The 20613-nt window shown below is 41.9% G+C and overlaps 1 protein-coding gene across 1 annotated transcript; it reads right to left on the bottom strand.

Moving 5' to 3' along the window:
* Nucleotides 1–777: 777 nt before the first annotated feature.
* On the bottom strand, nucleotides 778–2850 carry LOC306968004 (homeobox protein otx5-like; the record flags this gene model as incomplete). Its single annotated transcript, XM_079563240.1, has 3 exons — nucleotides 778–1404; nucleotides 1744–1895; nucleotides 2751–2850. 3 exons carry the CDS (start codon nucleotides 2848–2850, stop codon nucleotides 778–780), a joined length of 879 nt encoding a protein of 292 aa, XP_079419366.1.
* Nucleotides 2851–20613: the final 17763 nt, after the last annotated feature.

The following is a 20613-nucleotide window of genomic DNA, read 5'->3' as shown; positions in this document are numbered from 1 at the left end:
TTGTTAAAAGTCTAATACAAAAAAATCCAAACATTACATACAACATATTTGTACCGTCACGTGATATTAAAAGGTTGGAGATAGGCACCCAACTGTCTGTGCAAAGGGGGGCGCCATAGAGCCCGGTCCCTTCCCTTTCTCTGGTTCTCACCCATCAAACATCTCACCTAAAACACTGTATACATATTATTGTGTTCCAGTTAGTAACCGAGTGCTGTTAGATGTGGTTGTCTGGTCAATAACCACAAAGCATTGTAGGCCAAATGCAGTGGATATGATTAAACTAATGATGTGTGAGCCGCTCTGCGCGTTATTACAACCAAAAGGCAACAGGTTCTTAGTACTGCAGTCTCCTCTGTGGGAACTATCCAAATGCTGTCTGCAGGGGATATGATACAAGGTTAAAACAAATCCACAAAACTAAGTCAACGGCTACTCAAAAAGATACTGTAAGGATTGATCTTTTGGCTCAAGCTCTTTAGACTGTTCACTGATGAAAAGCAGCTTCATAAAAGGTACCTCACAGTCAATAGAAGACATAAAGATGCCCATATGAGATTAAAAGCACTGTTTTCAAATGAGTCTGAATTAACAACAATAATTCAGTCTTAATCAAACATCTCATTGTTGAATGAGCAAAGAACGATTTGATTTTCAGAATTGATGCAAACATTATAATTTAAGGTTGTGAGCTGATTCCTTTGTCTTCTTTCAGATCACTAATGTGATTTGTCCACGTCATCTCTGACTCCTTTTATTCTCTCTTATGCTTATTTTTTACAAGACCTGGAACTTCCAGGAGTTCTGGTCCTTGTAGTCCAAACAGTCAGTGGCATTGAAGTTGAGTTTCCAGGCAGACTGGTCTTTGTAGTCCAGGCAGTCCACTGCCCCGAAGCCCAGCGAGGCAGCAGTGTACCCCTGTGAGGACAGAGAGGGGGACTGACTCAGCCCGCCCATGGAGGAGGTGATGGGACTGAGCGCCCCTCCAGTGCCCGATAGCTGCGGGTGCATGGGCGACAGGTAGGAGCTGCAGTCCAGACCAGTGAAGTAGGACGAGGAGCCCCCATAGCTCTGACTGTAGGCTGGAGCCTGGCTGTAGGTCATGGGGTAGGCGCTGGCCCGCTGCATGCAGGGTGTGGTGGAGGCCGACAGGGGGTCGGGCAGAGGAGAGATGGAGGCTGGACTCCAGATGGAGACTGTAGCTGCAGCACTGGAGCTGGGTGGGATGGCAGTGCCCGGGGGTGGAGGAGGGGGGCTGTATGCTCCATTAGCCACACTGGCACTGGCCTCAGCGCTGGCATCTCGAGCTGGAGACGACTTCTTCTTTGGAGGCCGAGGTTTGGCCTGTCCTGTGCTCTGCTGCTGCTGCTGGCGGCATTTGGCACGACGATTTTTGAACCAGACCTGAGAGGCAACACAGGACCATATCAATATCTGCATTTGTTTAAAAAGACTGTTTCCATGTGGTTAATACATAAAATGTACATTATATGATTATAGGACTGATTTATCATCAGCCCAATAAACATAAAACGTATTAAATGCAATTATGTTAGCAATGTACCAAGTGGATTGTTGTGTTTTCTTTACTTTTTCATTCAAATCCAGTGCACTGTACAAAATGTTACTGTACATTAAAGTCCAATACAGTAAAGCAGTCTTTCAGTAGCCTCATTGATTTGTCATACCTCATACAAAAGTAATAATAAAATGTATATTCCAGAAAGCTAGTGTGAATGTTACCTGTACTCTGGACTCGGGCAGGTTGATCTTGAGGGCCACCTCCTCCCTCATGAAGATATCTGGATACCGCGTTTTGGCAAACAGAGCCTCCAGGATGTCCAGCTGTGCGCGCGTAAAGGTAGTGCGCTCCCGACGCTGTTTCCGTGGAGTGTCTGGAGAGAAATGGACACAATGTATCGTTATTTATGTTATTGTCGATTAAAGTCGAGTTAGCAAGACATTTTAGAAATAAAGCGTTTATTTCATATGTTTGTCCGAAAACGAGTTCATGAAGCATTAACTTTTCTTTCTTTCTTTCTTTCTTTCTTTCTTTCTTTCTTTCTTTCTTTCTTATTTATTTAAAAAGATTCTTATTCCGCTTAAATTAACTTTGCGCATAATAAAAGTTGACCTTTTATGTCATCATTAAATGTATCTTTGAGGCAAACATTAAACATTTGTCATAACATAATAAAATCAGTGATATATTGTCCAGACATCTTTAGTTTTCCAGATGAAAGTGCACAGAAGGCCACGCTTCTACGGCATCATATTCTGTCCCCGACAAAGGACACTTTGACGGAGTAAACGCTTTTTTGACAGATGGAGGCCCGCGCTCCGCTTTATTCTTCAATAAAGAGCAGTAAATAAACAGTATCTGTTGTAAATGGGTTAAACAGAGAGCAACAGATTGGCTCTGTGGTTAAATCTGTGTGAGAACAGGCTGCATTAGCATTCACACACTTTTCTTTTTGTTTGATGATTTTGTAATCCACAGGGTCAAGTATGGCTAAAAAAATCATTACAGATTATTATTAACATTACTATTTTTAACTAAAAAACCCTTCTGTTGAAATGTTTAAAATCGAAGCGCCTCACTGTTAATGACTATAGGCTATAATTCACATTTACGCACAGGCTTCGCCTCAGATCGAAAAGGACAAGACTCTATCGAGCAAACAAATACAAAAAAGGACAATTTAACTGTTGAATAAACAAGATAATTGAAAAGTTCTGATGTCACTTACTTGGGTATCCAACTGCGGCGGAGTGGAGCAGATCCATGCCCGGGCCGGACAACGTTAACCCGTTCACGGCGTAATGGGGTTGCTTAATGTAAGACATCATGCCTCCTGCCTGCTTTAAACGCTTGTCCCTCACTCACTCTCTCTCCTCTCTGCTCGGGGGCTTGTCTCCGGGGGTGTCTCTCTGGACCTATCTCGCTCCCTCTCTTACGTTTTATGTCACACCCTCTGCGTATTTTTCTGCTACGCTGCGTGTTGTTGTTTTGTTTTGTCCTCTGTCTTCTTGTTTTTGCCCGTGCTGCTGTGTCTTTACACACAGGCCTCAATACTGACAATCTGTTCAAAAACAAAATCACAACTGAATTTCAAAAATGAAAAAAGGACCTGCTTTCGGAAAAAAGAACTCGTAAATTCTGCGACCCGTTAAACGCAGTCGTACGTTCAGGTCGTGCGTAATTGCGTTACGCACAAGCAGAACCGGCTAAAAGTAGCAGAAGCACTTGTCTAACTCAAAGTAAAAGATGCGGAGATGAGTTGTAAAGATGCTCGGGCTCCTGCAGAGGCCGGTCCCTGAGGAGACGGTGAGGATCGGAGCGAACAAGTGAGCAGTGCGCACAGAGTCTGGCTAATTAGAAGTAACTTCTTACTCAAGTGACACCCACCTCCCTCCTCCCTCTCACTCCACCAGCGCCTCTCTCTCTCTCTCTCTCTCTCTCTCTCTCTCTCTCTCTCTCTCTCTCTCTCTCTCTCTCTCTCTCTCTCTCTCTGAGACACACGCCCTCACAAACTTTGTCACTTACTGTTATAGGACGGACATACTGCACAATTAATGAATCATCAGAATATGTGAGAATGAGAATGAACAAATGCGTAAAATGTTTTGCTTTGCGCAGAACATTGTTTTTCTACATATGTCGGCTACATGCTGACAAACACAAACCACAGTGCACTTCAGTGGACTTATATATTATAGCCTTCGGAAGTAGAGTAGTACATAATGTGTGTTGTACCCTGGAGAACAAACGATTTACTCATAGTGTGTTCATCATAGAAGGGACTGCAAGTACTGCATAATAATATCTCCAATGCCGGAGTTTCCATTGAACGTTAGCTCCAAAATAAATAAAAAACGGTGTCTAAAAACAAAAAGCCAAAAAAAAAAAAAAAATGGTGTTTGATTTTGATTGATCTTGACATTGGATTTTTTTTTTTATCAGTAAAACATCTCCATGTAATCTCTAAAGAGAGACAAATTTGAGAAAAAGTAACATTATTGAATAATCTTAACAAAGACATTTTGCTGTGGTCAGAATTGGCCACGGGATAATTGGGCGAGCTACAGAGACCAGAGAGAGAGAGAGATGTGGGCAAAGGGGTACACGCAGTCCGGATTAAAGCCAGCACAAAGACCGCGTTGTTCTGTGTTTAAATCCCCTATGATCCCCAACATGCTCCCTCCGGCCTCCATACTCCTCCTCCTCCTCCTCCTCCTCATAATAATAATAATAATAATAATAATAACAATAATAATAATAATAATAATAATAATAATAATAATAATAATAATAATAATAATAATAATAATAATAATAATAATAATCGTTTTACACAGTTAGCCTTATTTATTGTGTAAAAAAAAAAAAATCTGTTGTTTTTTACGCGCGTTTTGATTTTGCGACGCCTGCAAAAACAATATGCGACGTGCACGTATATGCCTATAGCTACGTATAGACAACCAGTAACAAGTTGCAATGTTGGCTATATTTTTTCCATGTAGATTCGTTGGGACTTTGGTTTCATTACGCGCAACAACGCACAATTCCACATAGGACGACAGCGCTTTATAGGTCCAACATGTTAAAAAACAATCAAGTCTGCAACCTCTTAACCCGCACCTCAACCGGGCACATTTTCTCCAGTTTGGCTTTACTCACATCTAAAATCTTCTTGGGGGAAAAAAAAAGGTCATATAGCAACACATTTAAGCCGAGAAAGAGAATCAAAGCGCAACGAAAGCGCATAAAAAAAACCTGACGACAAAGTGACCAAAACGCAAGACAAAAAGCAACCAAAGAAAAACAGAAAAGTGACAGAAATGTGTAACGTTAAGGCAACAAAAATGCCACAAAAGAGAAACAAAAAAACAATGAGGCAAAGGTTGCGACAAAATGCGAGGAAACAAAAGATTCGTTTCAATGAGCTTTGTAGGTCAGTTTTCAAATGAGGCGTTACACTGGCCTATAGGCTGTGACCTTTTGGATTTGGGTAAAGCTGAACGGGAGAAAATGTGCTCGGTTAAGGCGGGGGGTAAGAGGTTAACAGTACAGATTGAATGCGCATTAGCGTATCTCGATCAGGGGAAAAGGAATTTAAAACAAAACCTGCAAATGGGCTCTGACTACTGATAGGCAAAATGCAGCTATAAGTCCTGCAGAGACGCGTTTCAACCTGAGTGCTTAAGATTTTTTTTTTCTTCATTTGTTGGCCATTTTTTCTATTCAATTATTGTACCTTTCAATATAATTATAAACCCTGCAAACGCTGTTAAAATATCCAGTATGTCCAATGTGGCTTATGTGGAACAGGATCGTGGAAAGGCCTTTTGGGTGGGGTGTCCGGTTCCGGCGCGCTCCGGCCCGGTCCAGCCCATGATCCACCCCCTGCAGCCCGCGCGGTGGACACAGGCCTGTGTGTGCCATCCATCCCTCCATGATCGCGGCGAGACAATTTCACAGTGTCCAAAGCCGATTCTCTGCGCTTGTTAATTGAATCGGATTTCTTATAGTTTAAAATCCAACACACACGTACGCGCACACACAGACCCATGTAGCCCAAACTGTATAAGGGGTTTATCTGGCTGTGTAAAGCCAAAGCAGGAGATATAAAGACACACAGTGCGCTGCAGGGGACACTTTACCGGCGTGTTTGAACGTTTGTAAAACCTCAAACAAAGGTTATTTTCCCCCCACTGAGGTAGATGCGCGCAGGTACCAGAGCTGGATGTTCAGTGGCGAAGGCCCCGCTGTCTTTGGATACCTCTGTCTGCGCTGGACACGCACCAGCAGGTACAGCAGCTGCTTTGCTTTTGTTTGTTTGTCCTTTGGCGCGCAGTATAGTGCGTGAAATGTTTACGCGTGAAATGTTTACCACTTAGGTATATCCAATGTAGCGCTTCTCCTCACATTATCGCCAGACAGAAAATAGAGAGGGGAGGAAAAAAACAACAACCTCAGATGTTTTGGGCACGCGCAAGTGTTCTGTGCGCGCGCAGAGGGCACTTGCTCCCCCTCTTTCTCCTCGTCAGCTTCTTCCATTACGCACTGACCGAGTCCAACTACAGTGCGCTATTGCCTGTCTGTTGCTTTACTATCTCGACAAACTTTACTATCTGTGTTGTTGCAATTTCACATGAAAGATGAAGCTCCTGCTGAAAAGTTCTGCAAGGGGAGGGGGGGGAACAGTGATTGACTTCCTTATTCAGTGATGATTCAGTTAATATCCATTCTCCAAGTTTCTCAGAATATGCACGCAAATGAAACTGTTCTGATTTATCGTCTCAAGTCTGTCCCACTTGGCCCACTTTGATGACTTCTCGGTCACAGTCACAAGTGGAGGTGAAGCATGATCCCACTTGGGAAAGACACTCTTTTTTTTTTGTTATTCAGACCTAGTGCTGCAGCTTTGTAATATATAATTTATTGGACAGGGACCATGTACTGGAGCATTAATCAGTGTATGAAAAGATGCTTTGAACCAGGTCGTAACTCCAATCTGCAGTCCCCGAGACAGACAACACTGTACACAAAGCAGAAAACAATACAGTTCATAACGCTTACAGACAGTGCTATTAAACATGCTCCTCTAAACCCACACCCCGCCCTTCTTATATATAAAGTTTAGTCATTGTTGTTTTATTGTTTGTTTTCTTTATTGGGTATTACTTTATTTTACACTACCTTGATACATTGTACCTAACTTAATTTAGTACAATGCAATGTGATCTGTCTGTATTAACCTGTATCTATGGGCTTGATACACAATGGAATAACTTGCATTAGTGCTTTGTTGGTACATAATGTAATAGGACACGAGACACTCAGGGCTTAGGTTAGGGTTAGAGTTAGAATTATGTCTTATTACATATTATTCCAATGTGTATCTAACCCATAGGTACAGGTTATGACAGATTTTTACAGACCATATTACATTGTACTGAATTGTGTAAGGTACAACGTATCAAAGGTGCTGTAAAATTAAGTGTTACCCTTTATTGTTTCACATCCAGACTGAATCTTTTGAAGTCTTTGCATAGCATTAGTGCAGTTGGAAGTTTGTTCCATTCTGAGATTGTTTAAAAGGAAAACACGGTTTGTCCTAATGCTGTTTTTGGTTTTGGTACATTGACCATTGACTGTTGACCTTGTTGTTCTGACCATCTGATCAGAGGTTCATTGGACAAACCTTTTCAGTGGTGGACGTGCCAATAATCTTCAGTAGTAACTTTAGATTGGCTGACTTCATTATATATTCAAAGTTGAGCAGTTTCCTGTCTCAAATCCAAAGCTTGCTTATATGAAAGTTCTGGATGTAATGGCTCAAAGATAATAACAAAGACTTATATGTTTCATTTTTCTCTTCATAAATTCATTGTCATTCGTATTTCTTTTAATGTGAGATGTGTGGAATAGTCAACAGTGGTGAATGTGTCTGGTACTGGAAGTGAAGTGAATTCCGCCTCAAAATATCCTGCACGGGTCAGGTATTCACCAAGTGCTTTGAGATGTAAACATGTTTGTATTCTTTGCAACTCCGGGAAAATGAAACATCAGCTCCATTATCGTGACGTTTGCCTTGGAGTTGGCTCGGTGTTTTTGTTCCCGTGTGAGTGTTTTGTAGGTTGTTGGCTCGGATGCACCGTGGACGCACTAGGACCCGGGGCCGAAGCAAATTAAGGACAAACCAGCTCGTAAGAGGCTTAGCGCATCTAATCTACCTCACAAATACAAGCTACACACACACACACACACACACACACACACACCACACACAGTATTTCATAAACAGCCCGTTGCAAAACAGGCACGCACACATGCCCCAAAGACGCGCACTGCCTGCCTTTGTTTTGTTTTGTTTTTTCATTTAGTTTCCATTTTATCCAAACTCCATTTATTCCCGGTTGTTGACCTTCCATCTTCCTCATCGGAGTAAAATTACCCACCATCCAATTTCATTTTCAAAACTCTCTTGTTCAATCATGAAAAATCAGAAGGTCATGTCTATTCATATAAAAAAACAAACAAACAAATTGACGGGCCTCACAGCTGAGGATTTGACTCTGGATTTTGGGCACAAAGGGTCATTGTCAGTGTATCTGGAAGTAATCCTTCAACAATCAATATGGGATTGTTGAGAGATGTTGTCGGCCCCAAACCTGGATAAATGGAGAGTTTAGTGTCCGAGTCCGGCGTAAAATAAAGTAATCGTTCATTAGAAAGTATTTGAACACGGTTTAGGCTCATTTACCGTGATCATTTTGTGTGAAAGTTCTAGTCCTTTAACCCCCACCTGAACCGAGCACATTTTCTCTTTTCTGTTTGGCATTACCCAAATCTGAGGAAAAAAAAGCATCAAAATAGTGTTGAAAATGAGGATGAAAATGCAAAACAAAAAACAAACAATAGAGCAACAAAAACATGCCGGAAAAGTGGCAAAAAAGTGACACAAATGAGACAAAAACACGACAAAAGAGCCATGAAAAAGCAACAAAAAGTAACAAAATTGAGACAAACACACGTCCAAAAAAAAGCAGCAAAAATAGACAAGAAAGTGACGAAAACGCTTCAAAACCGCTTCACAAATGTGACAATAAGTTCACTTTTGTCGAGCGTAGCTTTCAAATGAGGCGTTACACTGTTGCTCTCCGGCCGATGAGCTTTTAGATTTGGGTAAAGCTGAACTGGACATCATTTAGTCATGAGAAACGTCTTCATCATTATAAATGTACACTAATGGTCCTAGTATGTCATGGGCGATGTCCATACTACCTCACTATACATTTTAAATAATGAACCACCTGAACCAAGCATATTATCTCCAGTTTGGCTTTACCCAAGTCTAAAAGTAAAAACGAAAAAAAAAATTAAAATGTGACAAAAACACAATAAATAATAAAAAAGCAACATAAAAGTGACAGAATGAGATGACAAACACTGACCTAAAGTCTCCAAGAAACATTTAGATTTGGGCAAAGCTGAACTGTAGAAAAAGCTCATGGTAAAGGTGGGGGGTAAGAGGTTAAAAGTCTGGTCTATAAACTGTCTGATGAAACCGTGCAGCAACTCCATCCATTTTGAACGTGCCACTTATTTTGCCGTTGCTAAGCGCCCCTGACACCGTGTAGTTCGATTCACGGCTGTATTTTTGCATATCTCTGCTACACACCACACTGTGCTCTGTGTGTGTGTGTGTGTGTGTGTGTGACAGTTACACCCATGGGCCCTCCACATACACACCCACGGCCGAGCCAGTTCAGCCGATTTATCATAATATGCTTTATCTGAAAAGTAAGTATCTTACCTCGGGATAAAGGGCGGAAAGAGGGGTTTGTGGCCAGATTGACAGAGGAAGGGTTGATGTGAGAACCGAGCGCCGGCGTTGCAGCGGCCGGATCCTGCCGGCGTTTTGGACCGGCCATTTGGGCTGGATTGGCTGGCATTGATAAGGTAACTTGGCTTTGCGGGACGGATCGAGTCGGGATAGCGAGGGGCCTAAGTAGTGCATGTGTGTATGTGTGCGTGTGTGTCTGAGTGTGAGTGTGTGTGTGTAAATGCAGGATCGACAGGTTAAGGAGACTGAACTGTGTGTTTCTTAATGACTAGAGGAGTTGTACTGGAGGAGACTGGGTGTAAAGTTGCTGAAAGGGGGTGGGCATCGGGCCATGGCAGAGGATCGTGGTCATATAACTGTAACTGTGGAGGTGTGCAGAAGATGAAGAGAGAGAGACAGATGGATGGAGGGGCGAGAGGGAGGGGCTATGGGAGACTGGCGGCCATCCACTTCTCAGGGTCCTGTTAATGCTCTTGTAAACTGCATTTTATTGAATATTCTGTACCGAGACATGTGTGTTTGTATGTTTGTATGTTTGTATGTATGGACACCATTAGATTAGACAGGCCTTGTCTGTGCTTTTCAACTACAATCTGTATATTATCACCTTTATCACTTCATGTTTGGTTGCTTTTTGTAAAATGATATTTACGGTATATTTGGAATTTTATAATTTTCATTATTTATTTAAACTTATTAGCTTGCTTTTTTCCCCCTGTTTACTTTGTCCAGACAACAACTAAGACATATCTGATGTCCCTATAAGGAAAAGTCCATGGACAACTTTATTCAATGTTGTTTTTTTATGGTGCTAAATACCAACCCAACAAAATCCATGGATTTTCTTTCCCCAAAATCAACTTTACAAAGTTAATTTCAATTACAACTCCATGTCTTTCATGATAAGTTCGTCAAAGGAATTTGTATGAGCTAGAAATATATATATATGTGTGGTTGTTTTTTTTTACCAAAGCTTTATTATTTATTCATTTACAATTACAAAGTTATCTCCAATTAAAACTCCACATGTCTTTTCTTCCCCCCCAAAAAATAAAAAAATAAATACATAAATAAAAAAAATAAAAAATAAAAAAATAAAAAATTACCATGAATTCCCTTTTCTACCCCAAAAAAAAACATTTTATAGTTCTTACAGTGTAGCAACATCATCATTATAAACTTGTGATACATTTCCACAGATGTAATTTGGATTTTGTTAAAACAAGCAGGGCTAATGTTGACACTTAAACCATGCAATAAAATACATAAACATTCCAAACTAACTACAACTATAGTGCATGAGTTCCCCCGACTGTGCCGCATTCACCGGTGTATGTGCCTGTCTGCCTGTACTTGTTTGGTGGGGGTCGGGCTGGGCATCTGTCTGTGTATCTTACGTCAGTATTGAGGTCGCTCAGTGTTAACTCCTCATTAAATTGATGTGGGGATTACGCTGCGTGAGACCAGTCCTGACCATGTGTCCCTCGGCCCTCCATCTATATATACGGCTGGTGGGTGGGCGGGCGGGCGGGCGGCGGGGTCGAGTAAATGGGACCGCCGCTGCTATTACATGCCATTACTGAAGCTTGTGTCTAAGTGCGTCAAGTAATGCTGCGGTTCCGAGGATTTGCGTTTCCTGTGGGTCATGTTAAAGGTTAAGGATATATGACTGAGGTGGTTTACGTCGAGTATGTTGTCTTTGTACAGTTCAGGGGCAGGCTACAGGAGCCACATGCGGCTCTTTAAAGCCTCCAGTGCGGCTCTTTTGAGCTTTGAGTGTATTTAAATGGGTGATGATCATGGGTATAGTGTAGAACCTATAGATTTAGGTATCTGAGCCAGAATGAAGGCAGTGACAACATATTATTTACATATTCCAGGAAAGAACCACACAGACCCCCCTACATTTCCTTCAAATTGAGATATGTTCTTTCCTGAGCTTAGATGAGTTGATGCGTACCTGTCTGGTCTTTATGCCTGCCCTCAGTCACGCAAAAAGACCAATGATGTTGTTAGCATTCAGGTAAGAACATATCTCAGTATGGAAAAACAGTGGCCTGTTCCTTTAATTCATTTATTTATCACCACACTATTAAAAATACTGCGGCGGTCTGAAACTTTCTTATGGTTTGAAATGGCCCGAAGAGGCACTTTTGATGCTGAAGGTTGCAAAACCCTGGTTTAGCTACTGGTGTGTCTTGTGGTATAAACATACTGTATTTGATTGTCGATCATACTATTTATCCATCATCCATCTATTCTTTATATTTGCTGTATTGGAGATAGACAAAGTCCTTTTCTCTGACTAAGGTAAGTTAGTTAGCTATATGCGGATTATATCCATGCAGTGGCACAAGTAACGGCCGCGACACAACCATCTTTCACCAAAGAAAAAAAAGAGTGGTGCGCACTGAATGGGTGCTGCTGCCGGATGCTCTCTCATCGAATGCAATTTCTCCATCTGTGAGATCAATAAAGTATCATCTTATCTTATCTTATATTTTATTGTTCCTATACATTTGCCCTCTGCATTTGACCCATCCTTCGATGCCAATGGTGGGTGACTGCATGGCAGCGCCCAGGGACCCATCTGCAGATGTGGAGCCAGGCTGATGTACATGTTTTTAGTGGTAGGGGAAACCTATACGCAGACACAGGGAGAACATGGAAACTCCACCCAGGGTGGACTTGTCCCAGCAGGAATTTACCCCAGGACCTTCTTGCTGTGAAGCACGAGCACTAACCACCGCGTCACTGTGTCGACTAATAGGCAGTACATGTCAAGTGCCTTGCCCAAGGGCACGATGGCTGACAAATGGAACAGTCTAGTGGACAAACTGCTAAACATCTTGAAACGCCTTTTCTCCCACCGTGTCTAATCAATTTAACATCACAAGTGCCTAAGCTGTTTATAGATCAACTCCAATATGTTCTCCACGCTCGGACCGTACACTGACCAACCTAAAACACGCGCAATAGGGTAAACCCTAGCTGAAAATCACTGGTGCAGATGTAATGGCGTAATTAGCTGAATATAGATTTAAGATTACACAGGTTGTGGTCAGGTCAGGAGGTGGCTGGAGTTCGTCTCCTGTGGTTTTGTTGAGACATTGCCCCCCCATTGTGGGACGAGGTGCCCACCGTGCCCCCCTCCCCGCCCGTGTTTGTCCCGTTTGAGGACGAGTTCCATGGAAAAGGGCCGGGGCCGCTGTCGGGACATGTGTGCGTCCTGCTGCTCCCGGGATAATCCTTACAGCGGGGGGCTGCTGTCATCATTTAGACCCCCTCAGCTCCTGTCTGTGGCTTAACCACATCACACCTGTTCAACCACGGGGAAGACACTGTAGATGTGGCGCTCATCACTGCAGAATATCGGATCAATCACAGCGTGTAATAAAAAAAATCAATACACCACAACAGGTCTGATCTGAGTCACTTGACTTCTTTTTTTAGGGAATCATTCTTTTTTTGACCCATAAAAGTATATGGTAAAAGAAAATCAAATCAAATGTATTTATTTTATTTAAATAACACATTTAAAACAACTGTTGTTGACCAAAGTGCTTCACAAAAGGTCTACAGTACAGAAAAATATTATATATATTATATATATATATATAATAATAAGAAACAAAACACAATATACAAAACAGCAAAGCACTAACAGCTTAGATTTGGCCAGGTATGTGCTAGACAGTGTTAAAAGCTTTTGCATAAAAGTGTGTCTTAAGCAACGATTTAAAATGGTCAAGTGTCTGTGCAGCTCTGATGTGGAGAGGCAGTTCATTCCAAGTATATGGTAAAAGAAAGGAAAAAAACAATCAGCCTAATGCAGAAAGTTTTGCATTATATTATGATTTGTTGATATGTGACGGAAAGGAGTTTACCTTTGTCGTCACTTAAAGGTTAAAATAATGTCTTTAACATGATGGATAGTAAACAAATAAATAAACACTATACACTACGATTTCCTTTACATTATACTCTAACACTCACAGCAGAGTAGGGTTGGGACATTAGATCGTTTTTGCTGCGATACAAAATGGAAAATGTACTGTGGATGTAATGTGGAAAATACTTATGTTCAACCTGTATTTTGCTGTGTTAGTATGACGCTATTTTCAGACTTTCATAAATGCCAAATGAAACTTTCGACACTTGACTCATAAGTATCGTATATCAGCCCTTAAGTGTTGATATATGTATCGCATCGTCCCGGCCCTGTTGGAAATATTACCATCACAAATGATTCCATTCTGATTGTATTCAAGTGAAACTCGAGAGCATTGGGATTTTGGACTTGCCTGGGACATGTGGGCTTCTGCCTTGGGACTTGACTGTCTTTAATTTGATACTTGAGGCCGATGGCTTGATACTGACTTGTGCCTCGCAAAGCCAAAGCCTGAGTTGCTCAAATCTCTGCTACATAATCAAATAATCATAATCGCGATACATTCTTGAATAATGCGGGGCTTCTTCTTCCAGCTATTTACACAAAGCCCCAGATAATAACTCGACATAATTCAATTACTTCTCAGCCCCCACAGTCGCCTTGGCCCGAGTTTGTCTTGTGACTGTGTCTTTCGCTCGCGCCTGGTTGCACCGTTTTGAGGCCATTATCTCGGGTCAGCTCGATCAAGCGGGTCGGGGGGGGGGCATGTGAATGAATGGTGGCGTGCGTGTGGCGTGGTTACAGTGGCTTGTGCCTGTGTGTCCCACCACCTCACCCCCGCCCCCCCCCTCTCCTGTCTCTTTCTGGCCTGTCCCATATGGCGCAGGACAGCAGTAGTAATCATGGAAGTGGAGCAACAGGCCTGAGCCGCACTAATCCGCGGCTGCACTCCGACACGTGCCACTCTGATGGACCGGGCCCCCCATAACCCCCACACACAGACCCCCCCCTATACCACCGCTACACTTGGGCAGAGGGACAGGAAGACAAGGGAGGGATTAGGAGTGTCCCAGTAATGATGATGAATATGAATTGTATTGTATCAGATGCAGAGATATGTGTGCATTTCCCAAACGGACCACATACTTTTATTTTATATTTGAATGAAAAACAGGCATAACTTCCACATGGGACCGTGAGCTCAAGTAGTTGATATGTATAGGTTTGCCATGAGCTGGTTTGAGTTAAATTAGTAATGTGGAAAACAACTTTAAAAGTTGCACCTTACTTTCAAAAACATATTCAACTAGAAATGCAATGGCTGCGCCATTGCGATTGACTGCGGAATTGCGGGAAGCGAATGCAGAAATTGCATAAACTGTTCAAATTGCATAAATTGCTTAATTTGCATAATCTAATTTGCATAAACTGGTAAAATGCATAAAATGTCATGTTGCATAAACTGTATAAACTGCATAAAGTGGTAAAATGCATGAATGGGTTAATTTGCATACATTATGTAAATTGCATAAACTCTTTAAAATTCATAAATCCTAAATGGCATAAACTATATATATATATATATATATATATATATACTATATATATATATATATATGCATAAACGGTTTAAAATGCATAAAGTGGTTAATTTGCATAAATTGTTAATATTGCATAAACTTTTATATTCCATAAACTGGTCAAACTGTTGAAATGGCCTCAGTGCTTGATTGGCAGAAGCACAAATGGCTGAAAGTCCTGGAGTCTCCTGATTGGCTGGATTCCCCCATACACACCAATGCAAAAATTTCAAACTCTCGTATAAAAAAACTGGAAAACTGCAGAAGGCCAATTTTTTCTCAAAACCCACAAGTTGCAGAAGCTGAACATGCACAAAGTGCAGAAATTGCAGAAAATGCAGAAAAAAGTGCAGAAAAGCATGGATTTGCGGCAGCCCCATTCAATGGGAAAAATCTCCGACATTTCGGCCGATTGCGGAAAAACCGTAAGTTGCAGAAGTCCCAAAAGTAATAGCACCCTTCTCCTCAACATGCGGAACGTTTTGATGCATAACTTGCATGAATCGCACAAAGGATGAAGGTGCTGAAAGCTCTAGAAAATCGGGAAAAAGATGGAAGAGGAATAATAATAAAGAACATGAAAACCAATAATTGACTGCGGAAGAATTCCGCAGTCAATCAATGATTGAGTAACCCTCTTCAGAAAGTCTTTGTGATCGGCAAGTTACTGCATTTGCTATTGTGGCACCAGGGCCAGCCAAGTCTTCAACTGAATATGTACATTACACAAAACCACAACTTAAATTACTTAACTCTTAACCCCACCTGAACCAAGCACATTTTCCCCAGTTTGGCTTTACCCAAATCTAAAACCTTCTTGAAAAAACTGTGTCAAATTGGCCAAAATCGAGAAGGTTTCGAGGATGTAAGCGTAACAAAAAAAGGTAAAAAGGTGACAACAAAAGCACAACAAAAAAGTGACAAAAAAGTGACAAAAAAGCCACAAAGGAGAAAAGTGATGATAACACAGCAACAACACTAGCCTGGCTATCGCCAGACAAAATATCACACGTTATATTTAGTCTGGGGACCACCAATTCATTTTCTGGTGGGAGAGGTGTGGTTTAGGATTTATTGGGCGCTACGAATGTCTATCATGTGTCTGCACGTTGCCATAGCCAATGGTGTCCGATGACATATGAGGTACCCGCTATAAAACTTTCGAGCTAAACTATTTAGAACACGGTCTAAAGCTTGATCAAAATGATTCAAGTGCACACAGCAGCATGGGTTTTCCCAGGCTACAACAACACAAGGAAATAAATCAGTTTAGATCAGTTTTGTAGGTCTTCCAAATGAGGCGCTACTCTGGCCTATAGGCTACAAACTCCGGCCGAGAAGGTTATAGATTTGAGCAAAGCCGAACTGGAGAAAATGCACTCGGTTAAGGCAGGGGGTGAGAGGTTATAAATGCTCCTCCATGGTTAGACAGATATGAGTCTGTTGCCTCAAGACCTGTGTTCTGTTAAGGTCAACGCCACTTCCCAACCTGGTGGGCATCCTCCGAACTGTGGGTTCAGGATCAATCCTGAAATGTCAGCCATTTTGTGCCAAGGCATGTCCAGCTGATCCACTGAGGAACACGACCCACGCTAAAACTGTTTCACTTCCCGTCAGTGACTCAGAGGGAAGTTCAAACATTTGCAGAGTTTGCTGAGTTTGAGCTAAGTTGTTGTGTAAGGAATAAGTTTGGACCACAAGCAACAGTTTAAACTTTACTCCCACCCGCTTTTATGGTTTGTAAAATGTGAAATAAAGATGCCAAGGCCCACAAAATTAAAATAGAACATGCTATGTACGATAGGATCTGCTTTGTATGAAGGAGTAACTGGTAAAAAAAAAATCCTTTCTATCTTCAGACAAACAAAATAAATGCTTCTTAAAAACTAAGTTATTCTTCACAAATAAGCAAACTAAATATTGTCTTACTGATGTGGCCCACACAGGACTCTGCGCACCCAGCCCAAACCCTTTAAGTGTGACGCAGTGGAGCCAGGGCCACAATGCCTCTCTCTTTGTTAATTGGCCGTTTAATCCCGAGGAATGCGAGTGATTAGGCCTCTCCGGTGGGTCAGGATCTTGCCCAACACCAGCCTCACAATGGAGCGCTGTGACAGAGATCTGCCCCACGCTCACACATGTACAGAGGGAATGAGCCGGTCACAATGCACCGGTACATGTGTTTCTCTGGCCTCACATAGCCCCGACATAAGACCCTCCAACAATAGAGAAGTGAGCCTGGACAAGGTGCACAGTGGGGGGTGAATGCAAATACTTCAGTGTTGGGTATAAGATTAGGTAAGAATGTGCAACTGATGTGCAGCTAATTATGATTATTGCAATCAGTTATGAATATAATACAAATATATATAAATACGACCGCAGTGCAGTGCCTGGTGACCCATCTCCAGATCTTAGTCTTTTAGGCATGTATATGGGTAAGAGTTAAACCAGAGCCCATCCAGACAGAACATATAATCTGCACATCTATTGGCCTTAATAGAAAGTCAGTTCCAGTGATATTTCAGAATCTCGTGAAGAAAACCTGTTGACATGGGAAGTATACGTATATACTGCACAAATGAAGCTGGCTGTACCTGATCTGGGAATTGAACCCATGATCTTCTTCCTATGAGAGCACTTAACTGATAATAATAATAAGTATGCATTTGATTTTTTTATTGCGCTTTAAGTTTCTTTACAATTTAATGTATTATTCATTCACTCTATACGTGGTGATAGTAAGCCACCTATGTAGCCATAGCTTCCCAGGGGTAAACTGATGGAAGTGAGGCTGCCCATGTGCGCCATTGGCCCCTCTGACCACCACCAACCACTCACTCATACACTACAGTCACCCAGGCTTCCTGGTGTTCCCAAACAGTCTCCCATCCAAGTACCAACCAGGTCCTTCCTGCTTAGCTTCCGAGGTCTGACGAGACCAGGCAGAGCAAAGGCGGGATGGCCTTATGTGCACCTAATGAATGAATGATTCAACTATTGAGGGCTATTTCGATTCACCAATGCACCTGCAAGATAGTATTTTCAGTATTGCGTTCCCAAATCCAAATGTTTCAAAGATGGAAATGCATCTTTCCTTGGGGGCAAACATTGATTTGAAAGCTTTGATATAAATGTTGTTCCATGTAGCACGGTAGCACAGTGGTTAGCACTTGCGCTTCACAGCTAGAAGGTCCCAGGTTCAGTTCCCAGCTGGACAGGGCCTTTCTGTGTGGAGTTTGCATGTTCTCCCCGTGTCTGCATAGGTTTTCACCGGGTACTCCGGTTTCCCCTACCACTAAAAACATGAGATCTGTCAGGGGGACTAATGAAAACTAGCCTTTTGGCTAATTGGTTTACATTGTCCTAATGCTGATAGATGTACATTGTCCCGCTTAAAACTAAATAAATTCATGTACATGAATGAGAGTGTGTTTGAGAGGGTGCATGGGGGACGACGGATGGAAATTAGGCCCGGCTACAATCCAGTGTGGCTTGTTTACATGCATGAGACTCATGTATGTTCATTAACATGCACTGTCCCGACCAAATAAACCAATAAATAAATGTGCCCATGGTAATAGTCAGTTATGAAAGCTCTTAATGTTATTTAACAATATTTATACACATATCCAACTATGTTTGAATAGAATGCTTAAGCTTGTTCAGTTTTTTTTTTGATAAATTCTGCAATGCACTGTGACAGTCTTACCACTTAGTAATATAGAAACATGTATGTCTAATTTGTAAGTAGTGAAATATTTATGCCGTAAGTCAAAACTGTACAAAGTGCTCCTCCAGACGCAGGTTCTCAGATACAGATATAGAAATAGGTGGGGTCAGGGTTCACAGCGGTGACTGTGTGTGTGTATGAGGTCTGCGCAGGCTGCATGGCTGCTGCTGACACACTGCTGCTGGTAAATCCAGATTAGCGAGTCTAAAACAGGCCTACCAAATCTGCCGCAGGGCCCCTAAAGCTGGGCCCCTGTCACCCTCAATCACTCACACAGGCCTAATCCCTGCGCCGACCCATACAGGCGCATAGACACGCACGCGTAAACGCGCACATGCCAGCTCTGCGATGGTACCAGGAGTCACCAGGCCCAGGGTCAATGTCCCCGAGAGAGGGGGAGGAGAGGGGCATCTGTGGGCAGCATCGATTCTGTCAGTCTACCCCAGGGCAGCTATGGCTTCAATAGCACTTTGGTTGAAACTTTTTGAGAGGGAACAGGGTGGACCGAAATATTGCTACAATATATCAATTTAAATACAATTGGCTTTATTGTCAAATCTGCCGGACGCAAAGCACAAGCTGAGAATCCAAAGTGTGTCACTCTCAAACCTTTGGTGCACAAAGACAACAGTCAGCGCTATACACAGGGCAATATCAAATACACAAGGGGCCAGCAGAGGGAGGGAAGGGGAGAGTCAAGCTTCCTGGTGGATGAAGCTGTCCTTCAGTCAGTTGGACCTGTCACTGATGGAGACTCTGCAGTCGAAAGGGCCCTGTCCAGATCATTGTTGCTGTGCTAAAGACACAACAGTTTTCCTCTGTCCGTTCAGGATATCTCCTCCGTTTCCGACATGTTGGTGAGATCTGGGGCAGGTCACATCCTCATAACGTCATCCGATATTATATTTTTAAAAAGTATATAGATGTTTTGCTACTTTACTCTCCATAGGTTAATTATTATTATTATTATTATTATTTTTTTTTTTGTCTTTTGTATTTTTCCAGATTGTCCTGAAGATGAATCTACAGCGGTGAAACGACTGCAGAGGAATTCATCCAGCAAGAACTGAAGGAATCATATTTTCTGTATGATTGCAAGATACCGGGCCGTGCCTTAGCAGAGGTCCAGTCCGTAAATGGGACTACGCTGCATCGTAGTAAAGGAAGACTGGCATTAAGTTAAGCAGATATCAGTGGAACTTTAGCGCCTTTAACTTGTGAGTCTAAGTCTTCTCAGTCTGTGATACGGGACCGCATCTTAAATCCAATTGCTTTTGTAAACAAAGCGAGGGTATATCTGCTCTGAACCTGTAAGCAAATCATGAATATGTAAACAGGCCATTATGTCAGCTTAACCTTTAGTAGCTGCTTTTCCTTTGTTATGTTAATATTAATTGTTTTCAATGGAGTATCTTAACTTGTTAGTTTACATATACAGTACTAAGAAGTGAAAAAAAGAAAGAAAAAAACGTCATAGATGTGAGAAAGTAGCGGAATTATACAAAAACCCGAAGACTGGTGTCAATTCCTGTCTGCAGTTGCCTTTGCCCTTGCCCTTGCCTATGTGAATGTGGTGGTGGTCGATGGATTAAGTTATAGACAAAAAAAGAAAAAAAAATCTACATAACATTATTAGAAGTTGCATTTCCGATGACAAAAATAAATGCTATAAAGGTAAGAAAACAGGCAAATCTATTTCTGTAATTTTCAGCTGTAAATTCATATTATGAGTCTAGTAAAATGTGTTTCCTGCTGTTATTGTATCAAAAATGTCCTACCAACAAATAAAATATAGGAAAATACACTGCTGTTATATTATTCTTCAAAATACATTTATCCAAACAAGGTTGTGCACCAGCCCTTATAATTGCCATTGTTATATCTTTTGTTTCCCATTTTCATACTAATGTTTGCATAATAAGTTGAGCAGTGGGTCGGACACGTACACCCAAACACCCACACACGCACCCACACACGCACCCACCCCACGCACAGGTGAACTTGTTTTCCTCGAGTCAAAATAGATTTCCGTGAATAGAATAGTACAACGAGGTG

This window comes from Gobius niger (genome assembly GCF_951799975.1).
Source record: "Gobius niger genome assembly, chromosome: 1".
In the NCBI taxonomy this organism is placed as follows: domain Eukaryota; kingdom Metazoa; phylum Chordata; class Actinopteri; order Gobiiformes; family Gobiidae; genus Gobius; species Gobius niger.
This window is presented reverse-complemented; position numbering and strand designations above follow the sequence as displayed.